The sequence below is a fragment of the Chelon labrosus genome, assembly GCF_963514085.1.
Source record: "Chelon labrosus genome assembly, chromosome: 9".
Classification (NCBI taxonomy): Eukaryota; Metazoa; Chordata; class Actinopteri; order Mugiliformes; family Mugilidae; genus Chelon; species Chelon labrosus.
Genome location: NC_140359.1, coordinates 6,239,653 through 6,260,492, shown reverse-complemented (window position 1 = coordinate 6,260,492; position 20,840 = coordinate 6,239,653). Strand labels below are relative to the sequence as shown.

General features: G+C 39.8%; 2 protein-coding genes across 5 annotated transcripts; both read left to right on the top strand.

Annotated features, from left to right (window-relative positions):
• Positions 1-61: 61 nt before the first annotated feature.
• Positions 62-10,371, top strand: LOC311493058 (mothers against decapentaplegic homolog 2). 2 transcript variants are annotated; one of them, XM_084551574.1, is made up of 11 exons: positions 62-399; positions 1,340-1,747; positions 3,039-3,128; positions 3,356-3,549; positions 4,467-4,601; positions 4,792-4,854; positions 5,895-5,948; positions 6,119-6,331; positions 6,477-6,614; positions 7,136-7,280; positions 8,135-10,371. In XM_084551574.1, exons 2-11 carry the CDS (start codon positions 1,512-1,514, stop codon positions 8,256-8,258), a joined length of 1,392 nt encoding a protein of 463 aa, XP_084407700.1. In that variant the 5' UTR covers positions 62-399; positions 1,340-1,511; the 3' UTR covers positions 8,259-10,371. The 2 variants fall into 2 exon arrangements, with proteins under 2 accessions (XP_084407700.1, XP_084407699.1); XM_084551573.1 differs by having other exon boundaries at positions 4,792-4,866.
• A 547-nt stretch (positions 10,372-10,918) lies between these two features.
• LOC311493059 (uncharacterized protein) lies at positions 10,919-16,272 on the top strand. 3 transcript variants are annotated; one of them, XR_014699231.1, is made up of 7 exons: positions 10,919-11,376; positions 11,716-11,817; positions 11,922-13,563; positions 13,656-13,819; positions 14,682-14,894; positions 15,057-15,260; positions 15,371-16,272. XR_014699231.1 is itself a non-coding variant. In XM_084551575.1 (5 exons), exons 1-5 carry the CDS (start codon positions 13,316-13,318, stop codon positions 15,565-15,567), a joined length of 1,026 nt encoding a protein of 341 aa, XP_084407701.1. In that variant the 5' UTR covers positions 11,978-13,315; the 3' UTR covers positions 15,568-16,272. The 3 variants fall into 3 exon arrangements, 2 of the variants coding, with proteins under 2 accessions (XP_084407701.1, XP_084407702.1); XM_084551575.1 differs by lacking the exons at positions 10,919-11,376; positions 11,716-11,817 and having other exon boundaries at positions 11,978-13,563; XM_084551576.1 differs by lacking the exons at positions 10,919-11,376; positions 11,716-11,817; positions 11,922-13,563 and having other exon boundaries at positions 13,581-13,819.
• Positions 16,273-20,840: the final 4,568 nt, after the last annotated feature.

Below are 20,840 nucleotides of genomic sequence, written 5' to 3'. Positions count from 1 at the left end.
TTTATTATTTATTAATAATATAAATGTAATGTCCAAACCTCTTTGGATAATGACAGATATAAAAGCATGCTGTCGAATAAACAATAAGGATTGTCAAGGACACCAGCCAGTATTCAGAGTATGGTTTCTTCTCAATCGTCCAATCATACTTTGAGTAGGCTGGATTACGCGCCCGTACGTAACCATCAAGTTTGTTTGTTTGTTGTGTTGTTCCGGTCAACCTAACCTAGCTAACTAGCTCCTGTAGCTCTGGTAGCAACTTGAGAGGAGCTACAATCCCTGTCAAAATTAGCTGCACTACAATACCGTTCTGGCATTATATTTTATGTCAACAAGGTGTTTGGAGGGTTGCGTGCACAATTTTCCTCATACAGCGAAGATTTGGACTTTAAAACTGGGGTAACTATTCAAATGGTTTTCGCATCTTTCTCGACTTTGTTGTATTTGTGTGAGAGATGTAGCCCCGTTAGCCAGCGGGAGCCAGGGCTCAGTTTGGAAGTTAGTCCCAGGATGCTAACTCATTTTTGGTGCCTATATTTTACCAAAACACACCGACTATACGCAGCGGCGTTGGAATGATACATTGTAGGGCTTAAATTCATGAAGTGGCATTGTGCGGTATTAGGTTAATTGTAGCGTAGGTGTATTTGACAAGCTGTCGTTAGGTACCAGAGCAGCGCGACTTGACTGTTGCGCATAGGAGGTTTTTTCGTGGATCACAACAAAAGGATTTTTGATAACAAGCTGGTAGCTAGCTTAGTTAAGCTAACTTTAGCTGCATTAGCTAGATTCTGCTTTATCTATGAGCTTCCTCCAGTGTTCTGAGTTGCGTATGGTATTGTTTTCTCATTTCATTAGTTTAGTCATACATTATTCCAGTATTTGGGATGCTAATGCTAGTAAACTTAATGTTGTATTTGAGTCAAGCGGGCCCCCCCACCAGGTAGCTAGCAGCCGGCCTTCCCAAACCAGTTGATGTTAGCACTGTCACAAAATATTTGCCTTGTTCGTATTCATTTGATAGCGTGCACCTGGTATTAACCATGCTCTTTGGTCGTGTTTTATTCTAAGCAGAGACTGTTGCGGTATTAGTGTGCTAGCTTTATAAGTTTGCAAGCTAGCTAGCTAAGATGTCAAGCAGTGTTTGTGACAAGCTAACGTCAAGTGGACATGTCTGCTTAACTTCACATACGATGCACCTATGTCAAGTTAGCATTGCAGCTAACAAAACAGCCGTACTATTTAATTCTCATTTAAGTTGTATTGATTAATGCCTTAATTTCGTTGTTAATGTGATTGTTTTTGTAATTGTGTTCCTTGTGTGTGACTTTCTTCCAAGGTGTCCATCTCTTTTGAGTAAACCCTGCTAGCACTGGCTTCCACCCTGTGGCTCATTGGTCGCTAGAGGGGCTCCTCACAGCAAGGGCCCAAGCTGTAGCTCCAGGTTCCCCCTTTCTGTGTGAGAGAGCTTGTGTTGAGTCCTCTGGAGACTCCCGGCTTGTCCAAGTAAGATGTCCTCCATCTTGCCGTTCACCCCACCTGTCGTGAAGAGGCTTCTGGGCTGGAAGAAGTCAACCAGTGGCCCAGGAGGAGCGGGTGGTGGAGAGCAGAACGGGCAAGAGGAGAAATGGTGTGAGAAGGCTGTTAAAAGCTTAGTGAAGAAGCTGAAGAAGACAGGCCAGCTAGATGAGCTGGAGAAAGCTATCACCACACAGAACTGCAACACGAAGTGTGTCACCATTCCCAGGTATATCAAGTCGATTAGTGTTCAAGCTAGAGGCTGAAGTAGACTCTTCTGTCACATGTTTCTGTGTAGTTGAAACCATGGGCAGTTTGCAGATGCAATTTTTGTTTTTACTAAATGTTTTGAAAATGTGAAAACATTTGTCTGGGGATGAAAACTGTTGTACATCTGTTTATTATGAAATGAAAACTGAACAAATAACTGTTTGTTTACAGCAGTTCTTAGATTTAGACAGTCTGCATCACTTGCATGTGTAGAGTAACGTTAAAAGGTCAAGAGAAGATGTTCTTTTTATCAGCCAGCCAGCCTTGATGACCCAGACTCACGTTCAGTGAGAACACTGTGTGAACAGATTCATTTCTCACTGATGTGCTGCCAAGTTCCACGTCACATGTTTGTATGTCTATAGATAGTGGGCTTGTTGTTATCGCCTGAGAATTGTTCATGGCCACACTGTTATGATTGTAGAGATAAAATGTCTGGCTTGATGTGAATTTAGTTGTCTGTAGAGGGCTGCACATTTAAAGGCTACGTACATCAGTGAGCGTGGGTAGCAAACCCAAAATAATGCCAGTGTGGGGAATTGCCACCAGCCATACTTGGACTGGTATATATACCAATTTGAGAGGGATAGCTTGCTACTTGCCACTTTAAATTGATTCTACTATAATCCCCTAGTTTCCTACAGAGAAAATAATAATTGCTGAATTTTAGGATTTTAAATCTACTATAGATAGGGAATAAGACTCTGACAACTCAATTATCAAATCTAGTACATATTGTGTATTTGTAGCATGTAGAAAATCTGTTATTGACCTGTTATTCAGAAGCAACTACTCTCATTTGTCCTAATTCTTTGGTTATTTTCTTGTGTATGTTTTGTCTGAAAATAGCTATTTTTCCAAGGCTGCCTTCTCAGTTTTTTTCCCTCCTTCTTTTGTACCATTGTGTGTCTCAGTGTTTGTTTGAATGTCTCCAGATAAGTTCTGACATAAATGGCTGTAGAGAAAAGTTATTTTCATTGTTTGATACAATGCTCTTTGTCTCACTCATTGTGTGTGTTAACAGATTCCATGTAGTTGTTTTTTTTCTCCTAATTCTGTCAAAAAGGCTTCTCTTATTTGAAGGGTCATTTTTCATTTCAAAGTGAATTTGATGGTTTTATTTTCCCATATTACTCTAATAAAAGAGGCCTTTTAATGTTCACACACCCATACTGATATTTCTGAATGAGCCATGTCCCATGTTTATCTTTTGTTTTTTGTTTTTCTTTTGTTGTTTTCTCTGTGCACAGCAATTGCTCTGAAATATGGGGACTGAGTACACCAAATACGATAGAACAGTGGGATACATCAGGCCTATACAGCTACCCTGACCAAACCAGGTGACTATCCTCAAATATTGTATGGTGTTGCGTACAACTTTGATGTGGGAAAGTTGTCATTACGATGTTGGCGGCGACGGACATTGAGAATATCTTTGTTTCTCGTCACCACTAAATACAATCCATCTCTGTTACTTTCCCTACTTGGCCATATTATGTGTCACACCTGTTTCTCCTGTGTGTCCTCTGCCCATCTCACCACCATCTCCTGTTTGCTGTTCAATTAGATCCCTGGATGGCCGTTTGCAGGTCTCCCACAGGAAGGGGCTTCCCCATGTTATTTACTGCCGCTTGTGGCGATGGCCGGATCTTCACAGCCACCACGAACTACGTGCCATAGAGGCCTGTGAGTATGCCTTCCACCTCAAGAAGGATGAGGTCTGCATCAACCCCTATCACTACCAGAGGGTGGAGACCCCAGGTGAGACAAATCTGTCCAGTGGACGCTTTTTTAATCTAAAACATGCACATGTCTTTGTGTTCAGCATCAACTGCGTCATTGTTTTAAGACTGTTTAAAATCCTTAAATCAGTACACAAACACACTTATATGCAGCATTTTGTTTCGCGTTAATATTATGTATTTAATTTATTTATTATGTTTATTGACGTCCTCTTTTTCTTTATAATTTGAGAATGTGTTCATTCATGGCCTTGCTGTTAAAAAAGGCACACTAATTCAGACACAACAACAAATCCTATATAATGGATTAATTGGTAAGCCGTATAGGTGTTGTTGGATGTATACTTTGGAAAAAGTCAGGGTAGTCGCTCGCAGTTGTTGTACTTGCTTCTAGCTGTAGTGAATAATCAAGTAAGTGCCTTTTCCAAAATTTGGAACTTTTCCTTAAAGAATTTCTGTAGAGGATGGATATAAAATCTCAAATGAAACATGCCTCTGCCTCTGACTTAATAACCCACTAATAAGATAAGATAAGACATGTTTATTAATCCCACATATGGGAAATTTCCTTGTCAGAGTAGCACGGAATTTGGCCAAATATATATACAGAAAACAATGACGACTTCGACAGGGAAAAGAGTTACCAAAAAAACACAATACAAATTTGAAAATATATACAAAAAATAACAATACTAAAAAATATATAGAGAAAAACTAGAAGTATAAAGACATTCTGTATATACAATCACTTTAAGATTTCAGTTTAATTAGTGCTGCTAGTGTTTCATCATCGCAAGCTTTTTTATCTGTTGTAATGAAACTTGTTATGTTATGAATTACAACTGACAAAATACAAGGACATTAATTTTGGAAAAGCCATTAATTAATGGGTGTCTAACTTCTCGTCTCTTCTGACACTTTTACTCAACGCTATAGTGCTGCCTCCTGTTCTTGTGCCAAGACACTCAGAAATTCTACCAGAGCTGCCACCTCTGGATGACTACACTCATTCCATACCTGAGAATACAAACTTTCCTGCAGGAATTGAACCTCCAAACAACTATATACCAGGTGAGTTCATCTGTGCACCAAATGGGAGGGACTATATTTAACTGTAGTTGCACAAGAGCTGTGAATTCCCTCTGCTTTTACTTCTTACATCTCTTCAGAAAAGTGGTGATTGATTTGGAGGGTTAAACAGTCATATTGCATTATGATAACATTATTGCTTATTTGTTTTGTCCCTGCATAATTTCAACAGAAACACCTCCACCAGGTTACATCAGTGAGGATGGGGAGGCCAGCGATCAACAGATGAATCAAAGTATGGACACAGGTACCCTAGACTAGTACATTCTTCCTTTTGGCTCATCTCCCAAGCTAGGTCAAAGTCAGATGTAGGTTTTTTGCTTGCTAAAAAATACATACATGAAATTGATTCATTTAAAAAAAACAAAAAAACAACAACATTTTCTTTTATCAGGGCTGGATATTTCTACAGATATCCTGAATTGATTAATTTAGAGATGTTTCAGTTTTAAAAAGATTTTCACAAAACTAATGATGTCATTGGTTTCAGAAATTAACTGTATTTCTGCAGCATTTTACCTCTGTTTGCCACATCTTGCATATAGCTTTAGTTTATTGTACTGCAGATGCTAACTTTGACCTGGTCTGGTGTTATTTGTCCCAGATGATTAGACTGACCTGATCTCTCCTTGATCAGTTGTTGATCTAGTATGCATAACACTGAGACTACAATGACCTCATCTGTCATGATTGGTAGGCACACAGTGTAAAAATCTCCATCAGTCTGTCTTACTCTTGTACTTGTCTGTCCGTCAGTCTGAATGCATTCATTCGGGCATCTTACTGTGTCAAAAGTGACGGGGAAAATACTTCTAGGTTTGATTTAGTCCGATTGTTGTTGTGACTTTTGCGGAAAAATTATGATAATGGATTTGAGAATAAAGGAGGATTGTGCCTACTTTGTCTGTATAAGGATACGTTCGTCTTCTTGCTTCAGATTCTCAACATCGAGTGTATTTACGTTGTTCTTCTGCTGTTAATCATAAACATAACGGCAGCAGCAAGCTACTTATCATTTTATACATCATAGTGCATTTAAATAAGTTATAGTTCAAACTGTATAATCTCACTTTACCACCAATGAGCAGTATGTTAGATGTACAGATGATGCTTTTGTTAGGGTAACAATAGTCATCATCACTCAATCAAATGGTTCTATTTTATAATATCCATGTCAGCTTTAAATTACAAGATGGCCACATTTTCATCATATCTCCTGGTCCAGGTGTAAAGTATTATCCTCATCCATGACTTCTTGTTTTCCTTTTTTTTCAGGCTCTCCAGCAGAGCTGTCCCCCAGCTCTCTGTCTCCTGTCAATCACAGCATGGGTGAGTGTTGTTATTAACTAGTATAGACATGTCCAGTTTTTGTTACATATGGATAACACGCATCAACACTAAGTTGTGAGGACTTGTGATAGTGGTAACTGTGGTATAGAGTGTACTAATGAACCTTTTTAGGGGGGGTTAAACCTTACTGATGTGATTCTCTACTGCAGACCTGCAGCCAGTGACTTATTCAGAGCCGGCCTTCTGGTGCTCTATAGCCTACTATGAGCTGAACCAGCGTGTGGGGGAGACGTTCCACGCCTCTCAGCCCTCACTGACAGTGGATGGATTCACAGATCCATCAAACTCTGAGCGTTTTTGCCTGGGCCTGCTGTCTAATGTTAACAGGAATGCCACTGTGGAGATGACCCGAAGGCACATAGGTATGGCCCAGCTTCAGGTAGCTTCACAGTTAATCAACCTGTTGCTGTTCGTTTAGCCTTCAAAATGCATCCATTGTCTCGTCTTCCGTATATACACACATCGTGCCCGAGTTGAATTGTATGTTTGTTCTGTCTGTGTTTAAAGGAAGAGGAGTTCGACTCTACTACATTGGAGGAGAGGTGTTTGCTGAGTGCCTAAGTGATAGCGCCATCTTTGTCCAGAGTCCAAATTGCAACCAGCGATATGGCTGGCATCCAGCAACAGTGTGTAAAATTCCTCCAGGTGAGACGCTCTGAAGCAACCAGGGAAATAAGATAATATTCACATCTACTTTAGAGGCCTTTCCAATCTGTACATCAAAAGTACAGATTGGATAGCTTCTAGGCATGAATATCCGCATCTCATTTCTATGTAAATGAAGATGTTGCTGAATACCCATCACACTATCATATGAATGACTACAATGTTTACAGGCTCACATGGAATCTGTACTATTCATTTAAAGAACACATCCTGCAGGCTTCATACTTGTCTCTGAGAAGTATGTAGCTTGGCAAGTATGCTTTTTGATGAAAGCAGCGACTCCAGACGCAAACACACTTAATCAAACATGTCATAGTTTCCATAGCAACCTCTCAAACTACTTCTCCAGCACAGTGCTCTTCTCTGACATGCTTTGAATGCTAATTTGCAGTGTGTCTCATTAGAAGGGGGTTAAAAGACATATTGCTAAATGGTGAAAATGAAAAAAATCACTGTTAAAACCCACATCCCTGTTTATCTCTTTTCTTTTTTTCTTTCAGGTTGTAATCTAAAAATCTTCAACAACCAGGAATTTGCAGCCCTGCTGGCTCAGTCAGTAAACCAGGGCTTTGAGGCTGTCTACCAACTCACAAGGATGTGCACCATCCGCATGAGCTTTGTCAAAGGCTGGGGAGCTGAGTACAGGTGAGCACTGACTCTGAGACCACGTTTGAACCGTTTTATTTGATGCAAACATTACTCATAGTTATTTTATCTAAACTATTTTCAGACTTGTTACAGCTTACAAAACGTGAGTCTGATGTAAATGTGAGTTTAGCTTACAAGAGCCTCACGTTACAGTTCATATTCTTCTTTCATTAGCCTTCCCACCTGGAACAGAAAAGATGAGAAGTTTTTGTTTGTTTTTGTGCATTTATTTTCAGTCATTATTAATGAAGGTAGAGACACTGGATGTGAATGGTACTTTAATGGGCGTTACTGTTGTAGATTTAGTTCCACACACTTCCTTCTTCCGTTCAGTGTTTTTGAATCGGCAGGGGAAACAAGTTGGATATCACTATGAGTCTGATCGGCTGTTCAGCTTAGAGCACCAGATCATGAGGAGAGAAACAGAAGTGACAAAAGTAGTCACCTTTTACATCTCCGTCTTATTTGAACATACATACACAAATATTTTCACAACAACATAATCATCTACAGGGTGTCCCATAAGTCACCCTGTAGAATGAATAAAGTGCAGACCAACTGATTAGCATCATTCAGGAAAGGATAGCTCTGCCTAGCTTCCTAGCCTTCCAACTAATAGTTGCTCTTCCTGTTTCCTGGAAGAGTTGTTTCCTTTCACGCAGGTACAGACGGAACTGTTGGTTGTACACTTTGCGATGTGTTCAGGTGCATCTTTTTTGGCTCACACATTGGGCACAGTCGACTTCCGTTGCCAGCATTTCATTGATATTGCCGTCATATGTGACATGTAATTGACTGAAATGGCCATGTCGGCAGAGCCAGGCATGAAAATGTATGTCTTTATTTTCCAGGCGGCAGACTGTCACAAGCACTCCTTGCTGGATCGAGCTGCATTTGAACGGCCCCCTGCAGTGGCTGGACAAGGTTCTAACCCAGATGGGTTCCCCGTCTGCACGCTGCTCCAGCATGTCCTAAACAGCTAAGGAATCGCCCAAAAACAAAGCCCATTACAAAGATCATTAAATTTTAAACTTGTGAGTCCTTTCATGAAAAAAATGGAAACCCCACAGAATGAATTTTCTGTAACATTCTTCATAGTATTTGTGGCCCAGTTCCACACCCCTCTTTTAACTGTACACACACCAACACACACAGACGAACAAATGCACCTACACTGTTGCACACATACAGACTTTTCAGTAAAAAAAGAAAAAAAAATTGGCACTTTGTTACCCATCTATGTCATGCACCTTGTTAAATTGCTTTCCCCCAAATCCTTAATATTAGATCTATTTGTGGTACAAATAAAATGTATATTGGTTTTTAGTCTGGGAAGTAGGGGAAATACCAAAAATATCTGTGAATAGTTTCTCAGTATTGAAGATTGCTTGTATGAATAACACGAGCTTGAATGCTAAAGTAATTTTTGTTCCAGCCCTCCCCCCCTCCCAAACCATTGTTCTGAACCTAAGTTTACTTTTCTCTAAGAAACTTGGCCCCATCTTTTGTCAGGGGGATGGTGACTTGGTGAAGAAACGATGGCCTTGGTGGTCGTTCTCCTCTGACGGGAACACCACAGTGTGTTTATGAAATTTGACTTCGCCAGAACGGCCCTTTTCTTTTTTTTAAAACTCTTGACGTGTGTCGTTATAAGACATACCTCTTAATGGACAAATAGGAATGTTATTAAAAGAAAAAAAAAGTATATTTCCAAAAATCCTAAACAAACTCAGTCTGGCTACAGTTTTTATTTCTTTGTCATTATGTGGCACTCTAGGTGTCCTTTTGTTTAGTTGATTTACATCCCCACTGAACAGCGTGGTATGGAAGCTAAAGAGATGTTTTCCAGGCTTTGTAGGACGCACTGGGCAGGGACCAGAGATATCAGCTGTTTTGTTTTTTGTTTTTGTTTTGGGATTCCTGAGACTCTCTGAGGTGAGCATCAAACGTCTCACCTGGGGAATTTGAAGGTATCAGTGAACTCATTCAGTTTTTAGCCTATATCCCCATTGTTTTGCTACTTTTTTGTATTTTCATGTATTTTTATATATAAATATACTTAAAAATTTCTGTCGTTCACTTTTTTTAAGATAATATTTTCAAGACCACGGTTATTTCTAAAGTGACATGGAGGGCATGGATCATTCCTTCATTTTACCCCAAAAATTCTGTTAGAAATAATTTCCAGTAATGGCTCTTTGTCTTGGTAAATAGAAAAAGAAAATCACTGCCCCACATAATGATGTGTTGCCTGCTTCTATCCTTTGTTTTTCCAAAGAAATCTGGTGCATTTAAAGTACACAAAACAACAGATTTGCCTGAAACCTAAACTCTACTTTCCTGTAATGGATTTAATGATTCCAGAGGCATGTATAACTTTGTAATGGCCATTTATTCATTCATCTCTTCACTTTTTTGAAATACACACGTGACCTCTTGTAGCCTTTTGGTGCTTAGTCAAGCGGGTAATGTCAACCAGATATAATTGGCTTTCAAAATGTTACTGCAGCGTGAGAGGAGAGCAGTTTTCCTCTGGGACAAAAAGAAGAGCGAATGTGCCTGCACACTGGGACATTCTGTGTTAATGTGTGTATTGTATTTGTTCTGTCTATAAAGTACGGTATGTACAACAAGACTTACTAGCTTAAACTCATTACGTGGCTGTTGTGAGTTTAACATGTTCCCCTCCCTCCCTCTTTTGATGTAAATGTGTTTACCATATGGCACTAGTGATTGTACTTTAAGTGCACCTAGTGAAGTTTGGACTTGGGGAACTGAACCACGTGTTAGGGTCCAGTGTTACATTGTTTTTATCTTTGGCCTACAACATATGAATGTGAAGAAAAAAAAAAACATTACAGAAACTGACGTGGACCAGACATGCATATACATAACAGTAGTACAGTATGTGTGTATTTAACAGTAATCTTTTGCAAAGCAGTCAGTACAGTAGATGTCGCAGTTGTTTTACCAGTAGAGGGCGGTATTGATAGAGCAGTTCTTTTTTTTTTCTGACCATAAGCTTCTCAGGCGTGTGGCATATTATGCAGACTTCATAAAACACTAATAAAGATTTTTATTCTCATGATTCTTCTGTTATTCATTGATGATATTTAAAGGTGTTTGTAGATCACATAGACCACAGATATACAAGTTAATGGGCTGTCTATTAAGAGTGATAGTGTACCTAAAATCAGAGCTAAAACAAAGGCAGCTGGACTTTTCCTGAAGACATTTCGCCATCATCCCAAATGACTTCTTCACTTCTAAATGACTGGTGAAGAACTTTTTTTATTATTAGAAACATCTGTCTAGCTGAAACTCACATGCCTAAGAACTGTTAATGACTCACCTGCAATTAGAGGATGATGTTGAGACGAACCTGGGTCGTGTTGGATAGTGTGTCACCGTTGAGAAGATCTCCACCTTGGAGTGGTGGAAAGTAATGTTGCCAAGTAATTGGAAGTACAATTTCTTTTAATTTTATGTGACTTTATACCTCTCTTTTTTGGTAGCATTTTGAAGGTAGGCACCTACATTTACAAGGTAGTTTGCAAATTATGGTTTTACATGTATTGATGGTCCCTGTGTTTTGTAGTTTCCAAATTATTTTATTTTTACGGTGCCGGCAATAACAGAATATATAATCTAAAAAATTATCATATATTTTTAAACTTTTATTTTGCATTATGCACTATACACACTTATATTTTTGAGACTTGATTTTGCACGTAATGGTAATTGATTAAACAATGGTTTTGTACATTTGCCTCATTTTTACGTTAGTTTTATGAAAATAAAGAAACGAGGGCTTCTTTCACAAACGTGACTACGGAAACGTTACATGGTACACAGGAACTGCGCCTCTGTGTCAACGTTCAACGGGCCACCATTAAGTTTGTCCTTCTTTTACCGCCGTAGGCTACGTCAGACGTAAATAGCTACAGCTAATGTGCAGCTAGCTATAGCTAACGCACGGCTAGCTACTTGTTGGGACCCATTATGGCATTTACCTTGTATTCTCTCATTCAGGCAGCGATCTTGTGCGTCAATGCCGTTGCTGTATTGCACGAAGAAAGGTTTCTTAGTAAAAGTAAGTGGCCGCCGTTAAAGCTTTATGCGCTGCTCCATTAAATCGTTTAGATGTTGAGTTAGCCGTTATGTTGACTAACTAGCTAGCAACTTAACATCTTAGTAAAACAACTGTAGAGAAATAAAAAAGCTTGATGTACCACCCGATAAGTTCGGCTCAGTTGTTTAACAGATATGTTGCCTGAAATTTAATTGAACATTGATACAGTTTTCTTATTCTATACGCATTTTGTACTGTAAACCAATGTACAACAGTTGGACAATACAGGAATAGTATAACAATGTAGATCACACTAAAAACAAAAAATACAGTCTGTGTCTGTCTGTGGTTTAATCATAGTTGGCTGGGGAGTTGACCAGAGTGTCGGAGGATTTGGTGATGAACCGGGCATCAAAGTGCAGCTAATGAACCTTGTCCGCTCTGTGAGGACAGTGATGAGAGGTGGATGTCCACATATTTACACACTCACACAATTACTTTAAGGATGAATGACAAGGGGGAAAACACCATTATTGCTCTGATCGTTCCTTGTCTTTGTCTTCTAGTGCCACTGATAGCAGTAAATTCAGTCTGCATTGTGCTGCTGCTCCTGTTTGGATGAAGAAGAGACAACCAGTCTGCTGTCAGGAGAACATCTCCATCACCTCAGGAATCCCGCTGAAGAAACTGATTGTCTCTTTGACACACTGAATGTCCCCTGTCAACCGTCGAGTGATTGTTGTCATTGTATATTCCACGTTAATGGTTTTGTTTTTGTAACAATCTGCAGACATTTAAAATGGTTAACTTCCACATTAAAATAAAACAAACTCCAAAATAGTTTACTGTAAACAACTGGTGAGTTCAGATATATTGCTACAGCTTATTGTAGCAACAGCATTGCATTTCAGCTTTGAAAAGTGACAAAGTAATTAGGACAGGAGGCGTATGCCAAAAAAGACTTATAAAAATTATGCATGCTTCAGCTTTCTTTTAAAGGTATAAAATCTGAATCAATAATACATTTTTAAGATAAATTATATACAAATGTGTATGATGTTGGAAATTATGTTTATATTTTCTTAAGACCATTTCCCAGGTAATACAGGACACCATTAAAAGGCTATTTAAATTAGATGCAGCACCAGTTCATTCATGTAACCTGATTAAACAGAGACCTCGGATCTATATTAACAGAGTTATAGCCCACAGACAACTTTTAAGGACTTTTGAACAGACAAGTGCCGTTCAAATTGTAATAGTGGGCCACTGGGCAAATTAGCTTACTCCAAGAGATACCTCTGGCAAGTAATAAAACTTAATACAAGAGTCATTTAGCATGTCTGATCAATTAGCAGTGTTGGTGCTTCCTGATGAAGTTCTAGCCTGCATAGTGCTTGCTTGTTTTATTTGAATTGAAGGCCACTTAGCTTTTGTAATACATCATAACAGAATGATACATCATATAAAGTAATCTTAGACACTGTTATGTTAAAGATGAAAAGTAATTTTGTTTTACCTTTACATAAAGAAAGTAGTCACGTTTCTGTGGTGATGGATGCATTATTGTTCATCTAAGGGTAATATAGGGTGGGCTGGCCTTGACAAGGGACATTTTCAAATCTTTCTGTCATAATATTGCTGAATTCACCCTGACTTCGAACATTTTGTAAATAAATAGTTTAATATTGGTGTTGAAATGCAAGAGAATAAAGAGTTATGAAGACCTGGTGTGCCGACGGTTTTCATTGACGATGACGATCTACTAAACGTGTCGAACGCATTTTGTTTGTCCCAGCGCGCTCGCCGTACTTTTCAATGGCGTTGTATTTACAAACCATAGATAGTTTAAAGACGGTATATTTATACAGTCTGTGGTACAAACTTGTGGTAAATACTGGATGATACCTCTGTGACACTCTCGTGTGTTATTGGAAATAGCTATTTTAAGCAAACAACAATGGGAAATGCGCAGAGTAATATTTTTGCCTCACTTTCCGTTTGCTCTGTGTATTTAATTTATGTGCACATTTACTGTGCTCACAAGGTGTTGAAAACAAACGTCCTGTATTTCGACAAACTTCCGAGTTTTGTGTATCTGTACGTCAAGTATCTGGTCAGAGCACTGACGAGGAGGAGAGAAGGCTGTTTGTACGCAACACACGCTACCAAAGAGAGCCAAGCTGTTTACACTGTCCTCAACTGCAGGTGAGCACTGTCCACACACAAAGAGCCTGTTTAACTTGGAGAGTCTGGTTGTATTTATCCATATTTAGAAAAACCCTGTTTGTTTCTCTAAGACTGAAGACTGCCGCGTTGAGGAGGTTCTGCAGTGCTGCAGGTTATGGTTGGGATTATCCAGACACTGAATATAGAGACATCCCACTGTGCTTCCCAGAGTTTCTCTGTGGCAGACTGATGCTCATGTTACTCACTGATGAAAAGTTCAGGTTACGTCCAACAGGTAAGGTAACTGCTATTTAGATGATCGCTCCAGCTTGTTTATTGACCACGCTGGGAACAAAAATGCCCCTCATTCCCATATTTCCTGGGTGTGCTGATTTCGAATGGTCAGAAAATCAACATATCATTGCAACTTCATTAACTGTTTCAAAATTAAAATAGAAAAACTAATTGTAAGCAAATATAATGACTGAAAACAAAGACCACAAATGGTTCCGTGTGAAAAGAAATTGCTTGAAAGACAAAGCAAAAGTAAGAACCTAACCATTGACACTTTCATTCACCATAATTCTGAAAAGGCTCTGACCACACATATATTTTTCAGTTTGGCCAAAATGGGCCAAGTACTGGGAATGCATACATCCTGAAGTGCAGCTTTCCTTTAGCCTGGCGTATCCAGATTCAAATATTATGAGAATATGAGACTGGTAACATTCTATTTGGATTTTATTATGGGTTGTATATCATCCGATACAGAGAAAAAACACCTTTGCCTGCAATTGGATAGTCCTACAACCAATCAGAGCCATTTTGTTGGAAATTTCAAATCAGATGCTGTGTATGACTATGTCGCTGTGACTTTTCTGTAAATGACAGGATAAAGCCCACCCAAATGATTTGATTGGCTCAGCAGATCTTTGCTGGAGCATAATCAGTTCCCAACAGGGGGACTCCAACATTTCTGTCGCAAAATCTTTGTGGGCGGGGGATGTCAGGCTGGCTTCCAGGCTATCATTCTTTTTTAAATGATAAATAATGAGCCTTGTTGTCTAGAAATGTTGATACTGTATATGGCCGTGTATGTTAAAGTTATTAAAAAATAGAATAGTAATGTGGCACTGACTGTGACTTACTTTCTTTAGGTCTAATTTGTGTGCGTCAGAGTCTGAAGACCCTTCAGCCAGTTGATGAGCTGAAGAAGGGTCCATTCATGCTGCAGGTTCAAGTCGTGGGGTACGAGCAAACTGATGCCGGGGTGGAGGTGGACATCTCTCTGTCAGCTACTTCCCGTTCTGGATGCCCAGTGTGGGAGAGCGTCCTGACACTGCTGTCCAAAAACGAATTCCATAAGTCCAGTAGGTGCTATCTAAGAATGCACTCAAGAGTGAGCAGTCTTATGGTGATCCCTGTTTTCTGTGTTTGTGATGCTTTTATAACAGATTATTGTCTTACACTTACAGTGGCAGCCTTGCATTTATCTGGTCGCCATAACATACTTGGGTTTCTGTGTTTTCCAGGCCAACCAGTAGAGCTTGTAGCAGAAAATGTGAAGCAGATAGAGCTCAGTGTTCCCAGGACTGCCGGCCTGCTGTCATCCTTCTCTGACTACCGTCCACATCGGCTTGTCTCTCTTCCAGCCAGGTTCTTCAGCTTCAGATCTCAGAGAGCACCAAGTCTCTGGATGCTGTCTGTCTGCTTGGCTGAAATAGAAAAGCACAAAGGTAAAACATTTTAAGAGAAGACAACAGTGTTGGATTTATTGATGCGATTTTATTGTAAATTAATCTGCAGACAGTCATAGATTTTTTTATTTTCTCTGTTGTACCACCAGGGGTTGCAGTCATCACAGCTCCTGTCACCGTCAATGCCCAGTTTAAGGAGCCTCTGCTGATACCAGGAAAAGTCACAATCAGGTTTTGGGAGGAAACTGAAAATGCTGACCAGGCTTCTGCCCAAGGCCTGAGCTTTCACATGGTGCAGCAAGGACGCAGCATATGCCACATGGTGGGACTGATTTCTAGATCTTGATTAACTTAGAGGATCAGTATTTTTTTATTCCATCCAAACATAATAATGATAACATTGCTCTTTTTATGTTAACCAGGCAATCAGCTAATCACCGATAAGCCTTTTCTCACATATCTCTTGATCAAATTATTTCGTATTTTCAAAGTAAAATGTATTCTCATGAGAAGCTGTATGGATGGATTCATGTGTCTCTCAAAACCATTTTATAGAGTCAACAGTGTTTTCAGAGTATTCCACAAATGATGCTGAAAAGGTTTTGCCTTCAGAGAGACTGATGCAGGGCTAATCTATCACAGTGGAGAAAGTGAAGTTTAAAAGCATCCCAGTGAGATTCCTGGCTCACTAGAATAAATCTCAACGGAAATTTTAGTGCCAATAATAATCTAGTTTGGGAAGGAAATATATTCTCTTAATATTTACATTAACAAAAAACTGGACAACAGGCCTTTTTCACAATCCAGGACCCTGAAACTGGATCATCTTAAATGGAGTTCTGTAATCATTTGTTTTATTATTTAATACGTGTGCCTTTCCCCCCATGACAAATGTCTGTGAAACAATAAGATTATGAGAAGAGCAGAAACCACCTTCATCACAACGCCCTGTTTCTGTGGCGAAATGCAAGGTCTGAACGGACCCTTATGGAGACAATTGTATAGTAAATGATATCATTTATTTAACGAGTAATACAAATGTTATTGAGATTAAAAATGTGTTTGCAAGAAAGTAGTCAGTAACTTCTTTCCATCAATGTGTCATGTTTTCTGGTTACAGAATTAATCTCCTCATATGGCTCACAAGAAGAAAACAAAGAAGTGTTGTTCCCCAAATGCCTTTAATCTATGGCTGCAATTAATTCAGGAGTGTAGTTTGTACCTAAAATAGTCACATCTAAAAGGACTTTGCAATAGATTTCATGGATCTCCTGCACATGAGCACTTTGTCTGATGCTTTGTCTCCCAGTCGACTATATGTGGCTAATGCAGACATTATCCACACAGGGAGTGAAGCCTTTTCAATATTTGATCCCTCCCTCCGATATCCCTGTTTGCTGCAGCTTTCATGTATGTGAAGGTCTGTCCTCCTGTATTATTTATCGGAACACATTCAGAGCATGGCACTGAGAAAAGTGGCATTTCATGCATCCCTGCACAGCAGCAGCATTTCATAAAGAAATCAGGAAGATTGCTCCTAGCATGGCTTTTGTGTGTTAAAAAGAGAGACCGGAGAGAGAAACGAGAAAACAATGCATGTCATGATCGGGTTTAGTCGAACTTAGCACTATTGGATTTACTATTGGATTTACTTCAAACTGAAATGTTTAAAAAAACATGCTGGAAATTTCAATAATGAATTAAAAAAAAAATTGTTTTGACAAATATTTATTCTTTTATTACGTGTGGATGAAAGGTGAAGCAATGGTCAGGACACAACTATCTTAGCTTAGCATTCAGACTGGGAAGAAAGGGAAGGTAAACAATATATATATATATATATATATATAATATCAAAAATTGTGTGTTTTGTTTTTGTATGGCGGGCGGCACAGTTCTGTGTGGAGTTTGCATGTTCTCCCTGTGTCTGCGTGGGTTCTCTCCAGGTACTCCGGCTTCCTTCCCACTGTCCAAAGACATGCTTGTTAGGTTCATTGGTGATTCTAAATTGGCCGTAGGTGTGCATGTGAGTGTGAATGGTTGTCTGTCTCTCTGTGTTAGCCCTGCGATAGACGAGACCCATCCAGGGTGTACCCCGCCTCTCACCCGATGACAGCTTGGATAGGCTCCAGCACCCCCACGACCCTTCACAGGACAAGCAGTTACAGAAGATGAATGAATGAATGAATGTTTTTGTATGGCTTGAAAAACTGTAAACATGTATGCCGTTGTTACTTTTGGGTGGAGTCAGGTTTACCATTTCCTCTTGTTTCTAGCTTTCATGCTAAGCTAAGCTAACTGTATGTAGCTTTCACTTACCTACTGGACACATCAGTGGTAACAGTTTCGTTGTTACAGAAGGATCTCTCAAAAATGTCAAAGTATTTCTAATTCAGGCAGGAAGAAATATGATAGAAATCATTCTCCCAAAAGTGAATGTCCCATTTTAATCTCTGGTATTACAGATTGTTTCCAGGTGTTAGTAAGTACAAGTATATAAATGTGAAGTTCAGCAAAAGCCAAATTAACAAAATAAAAGCCTTTCTGATTCTATAGGAGTCAGTGAAGCTTTCTGTGACCGCCTCCCTGCACACACTGCGAGCAGTTGTATTTTATGAGATGAGATGAGGGGAGGGCGTGTGTGAAGAATCTGTGTTTGTAGACGTCCACGCAGAGGAGTGATGAGTTTCAGCAGCTGTACGGCAGATCAGGAGGAAGAAAGCACGCATCCCATCTCTGCCATGTGATTTTCATTACCGCAACTTTGAGAAGAGTTCAACAGTGAAAGGCTTCAGGTAGAGACAGTTTTTAAATATTAGAATTTAAGTGGATTTTTGTGAATATGTCTTTATATGTTTCTGTTATAGTAATTGCGCTGTGATCTAATAGTAGTTAGTGTACAGAATGGTGCTAATGTCACCTATGTTATGTTGGGATAGATTTAAAGGTATTTATAAAAGAAGCTACCTAAAGAGAATGTTTTCTTTCTCTTCAAAATTAGAATGGTCAAATATAATTGCAGTATTGATAAAAAATTATTGTCAGGTACAGTTGCAGCAACAGTCATTGCTGAGACAAAAAGAGTCACCAGCCATGTGCAGACTGAAGCGATAATGCAACAAATGTGTTTAAATCATATCTATTTTTCATCTGCTCTTGCTCAGCCGCCACCACAACAAGCCAGAGCGGAGCATCCTGGCGCTCCCTTGAACATGTACATTGATGTTATTATTCATTTATAGAGCCCCGATTCTGTCAAGCATATGAGTCAGTCAAGTGTAAGAAGGTCAGTTTGTTAAGCTCCTGTAAAGACGACAGAGCATTTAGCATGTGGCAAAGGGAAACACACCCCTTGAAAAAGTCTGTAGATATCTAATTTGTCCCAAAGCAATTTTATTTTTATTTTAAAAGTAGATGCAACTATTTATCCATTAAGATGTAACATTACAGACATGAGCCTTCCTGTTACCGTATAGTCACGATGACAGATTAGTGAGATACAGCATGTAATATTCAGCCTAAATGTTCTGAAGAGGAACGCATTCATCACCTCATATGAAATGTTTCTTTGTAGGGGGATGGTGTGTTTTAAAGAAATGAAACACACACTCTCTGGTTAGAGCACTTTAGAGGATTTTGTCTGTCTTCGTCTTCAAAGAGCCGATCCTCGGGGAATTCAGGTTATTTTTTGCTTCTTTTAAAGTACCAGCTTCATTTATTTATTCAGAGAGGCCAAAACTAAATGACAGCTGGTTCTCTTCTACTGGCCCACTGTTGTCCATCAAACAGCTCCTCTGCACTTACTCTTACCTTCCCTGCTTACTGCGAAACATAATGTTAATAATGCAGATGCACAATAGTACCATGTATATAGTAAGGCTGACGGATAAACGTGTCGGGTGAATAAATTAAACTAAAAAGAAATTAATAATTAATGCGAAATGACAACAAAAGTAGAATGAAGCTTCCTAATTTCCTAAATTCTTTGGCCACCTGTCAACGTTTACTGTCATGCCATCAGCAGGTCAAGGTTTTCCTTTTACCAGTGAATTATCTTAACATCTATCTGATAAACTGGCACAATTTGATAGCATGACTGTTCCTCATGAGGTGACTTTTGTGTGTAGTCGGGTGTCGGGTGCAATCTGGCCCATGGGATGAATTTGGGATGAACTTGCAAAGTGCGAAACAGAAGACAGAAGACACTGACTACAAAATTTCAACAAAATTGCCATGGATTCCTAATTGGCCAGTAAGGGTTGTGCTGCTTTAGTATAAGTTTCAAACTTAATGCAACACTAAGACCCTGACCTCAACAGCAGGTGGCAGCAAATGTGCCAAAAGGGCACCTACACTATATTACCAAAAGTATTCGCTCACCTGCCTTTACTCATTCTATGAACTGAAGTGCCATCCCATTCCTAACTCATAGAATTCAATATGATGTCGGTCCACCTTTTGCAGCTATTACAGCTTCAACTCTTCTGGGAAGACTGTCCACAAGGTTGAGGAGAGTGTTTATAGGAATTTTTGACCATTCTTCCAAAAGCGCATTGGTGAGGTCACACACTGATGTTGGTCGAGAAGGCCTGGCTCTCAGTCTCCGCTCTAATTCATCCCAAAGGTGTTCTATCGGGTTCAGGTCAGGACTCTGTGCAGGCCAGTCAAGTTCATCCACACCAGACTCTGTCATCCACGTCTTTATGGACCTTGCTTTGTGCACTGGTGCACAGTCATGTTGGAAGAGGAAGGGGCCCGCTCCAAACTGTTCCCACAAGGTTGGGAGCATGGAATTGTCCAAAATGTTTTGGTATCCTGAAGCATTCAATGTTCCTTTCACTGGAACTAAGGGGCCAAGCCCAGCTCCTGAAAAACAACCCCATACCATAATTCCTCCTCCACCAAATTTCACAGTTGGCACAATGCAATCTGAAATGTACCGTTCTCCTGGCAACCTCCAAACCCAGACTCGTCCATCAGATTGCCAGATGGAAAAGCGTGATTCATCACTCCAGAGAACGCGTCTCCACTGCTCTAGAGGCCAGTGGCGGCGTGCTTTACACCATTGCATCCGACGCCTTGCATTGCACTTGGTGATGTGTGGCTTGGCTGCAGCTCCTCGGCCATGGAAACCCATTCCATGAAGCTCTCTGCGTACTGTACTTGGGCTAATCTGAAGGTCACATGAAGTTTGTAGCTCTGTAGCAATTGACTGTGCAGAAAGTCGGCGACCTCTTTGCACTATGCGCTTCAGCATCCGCTGACCCCTCTCCGTCACTTTACGTGGCCTACCACTTCGTGGCTGAGTTGCTGTTTTTCCCAAACGCTTCCATTTTGTTATAATAGAGCTGACAGTTGACTGTGGAATATTTAGGAGCGAGGAAATTTCACGACTGGATTTGTTGCACAAGTGGCATCCTATGACAGTTCCACGCTGGAATTCACTGAGCTCCTGAGAGCGGCCCATTCTTTCACAAATGTCTTGTTTCACAGTCTGCATGCCTGAGTGCTTGAATTTATACACCTGGGGCCAGGCCAAGTGATTAGAACACCTGATTCTGATCATTTGAATGGGTGAGCGAATACTTTTGGTAATATAGTGTATTTTCCTTAAGAAAT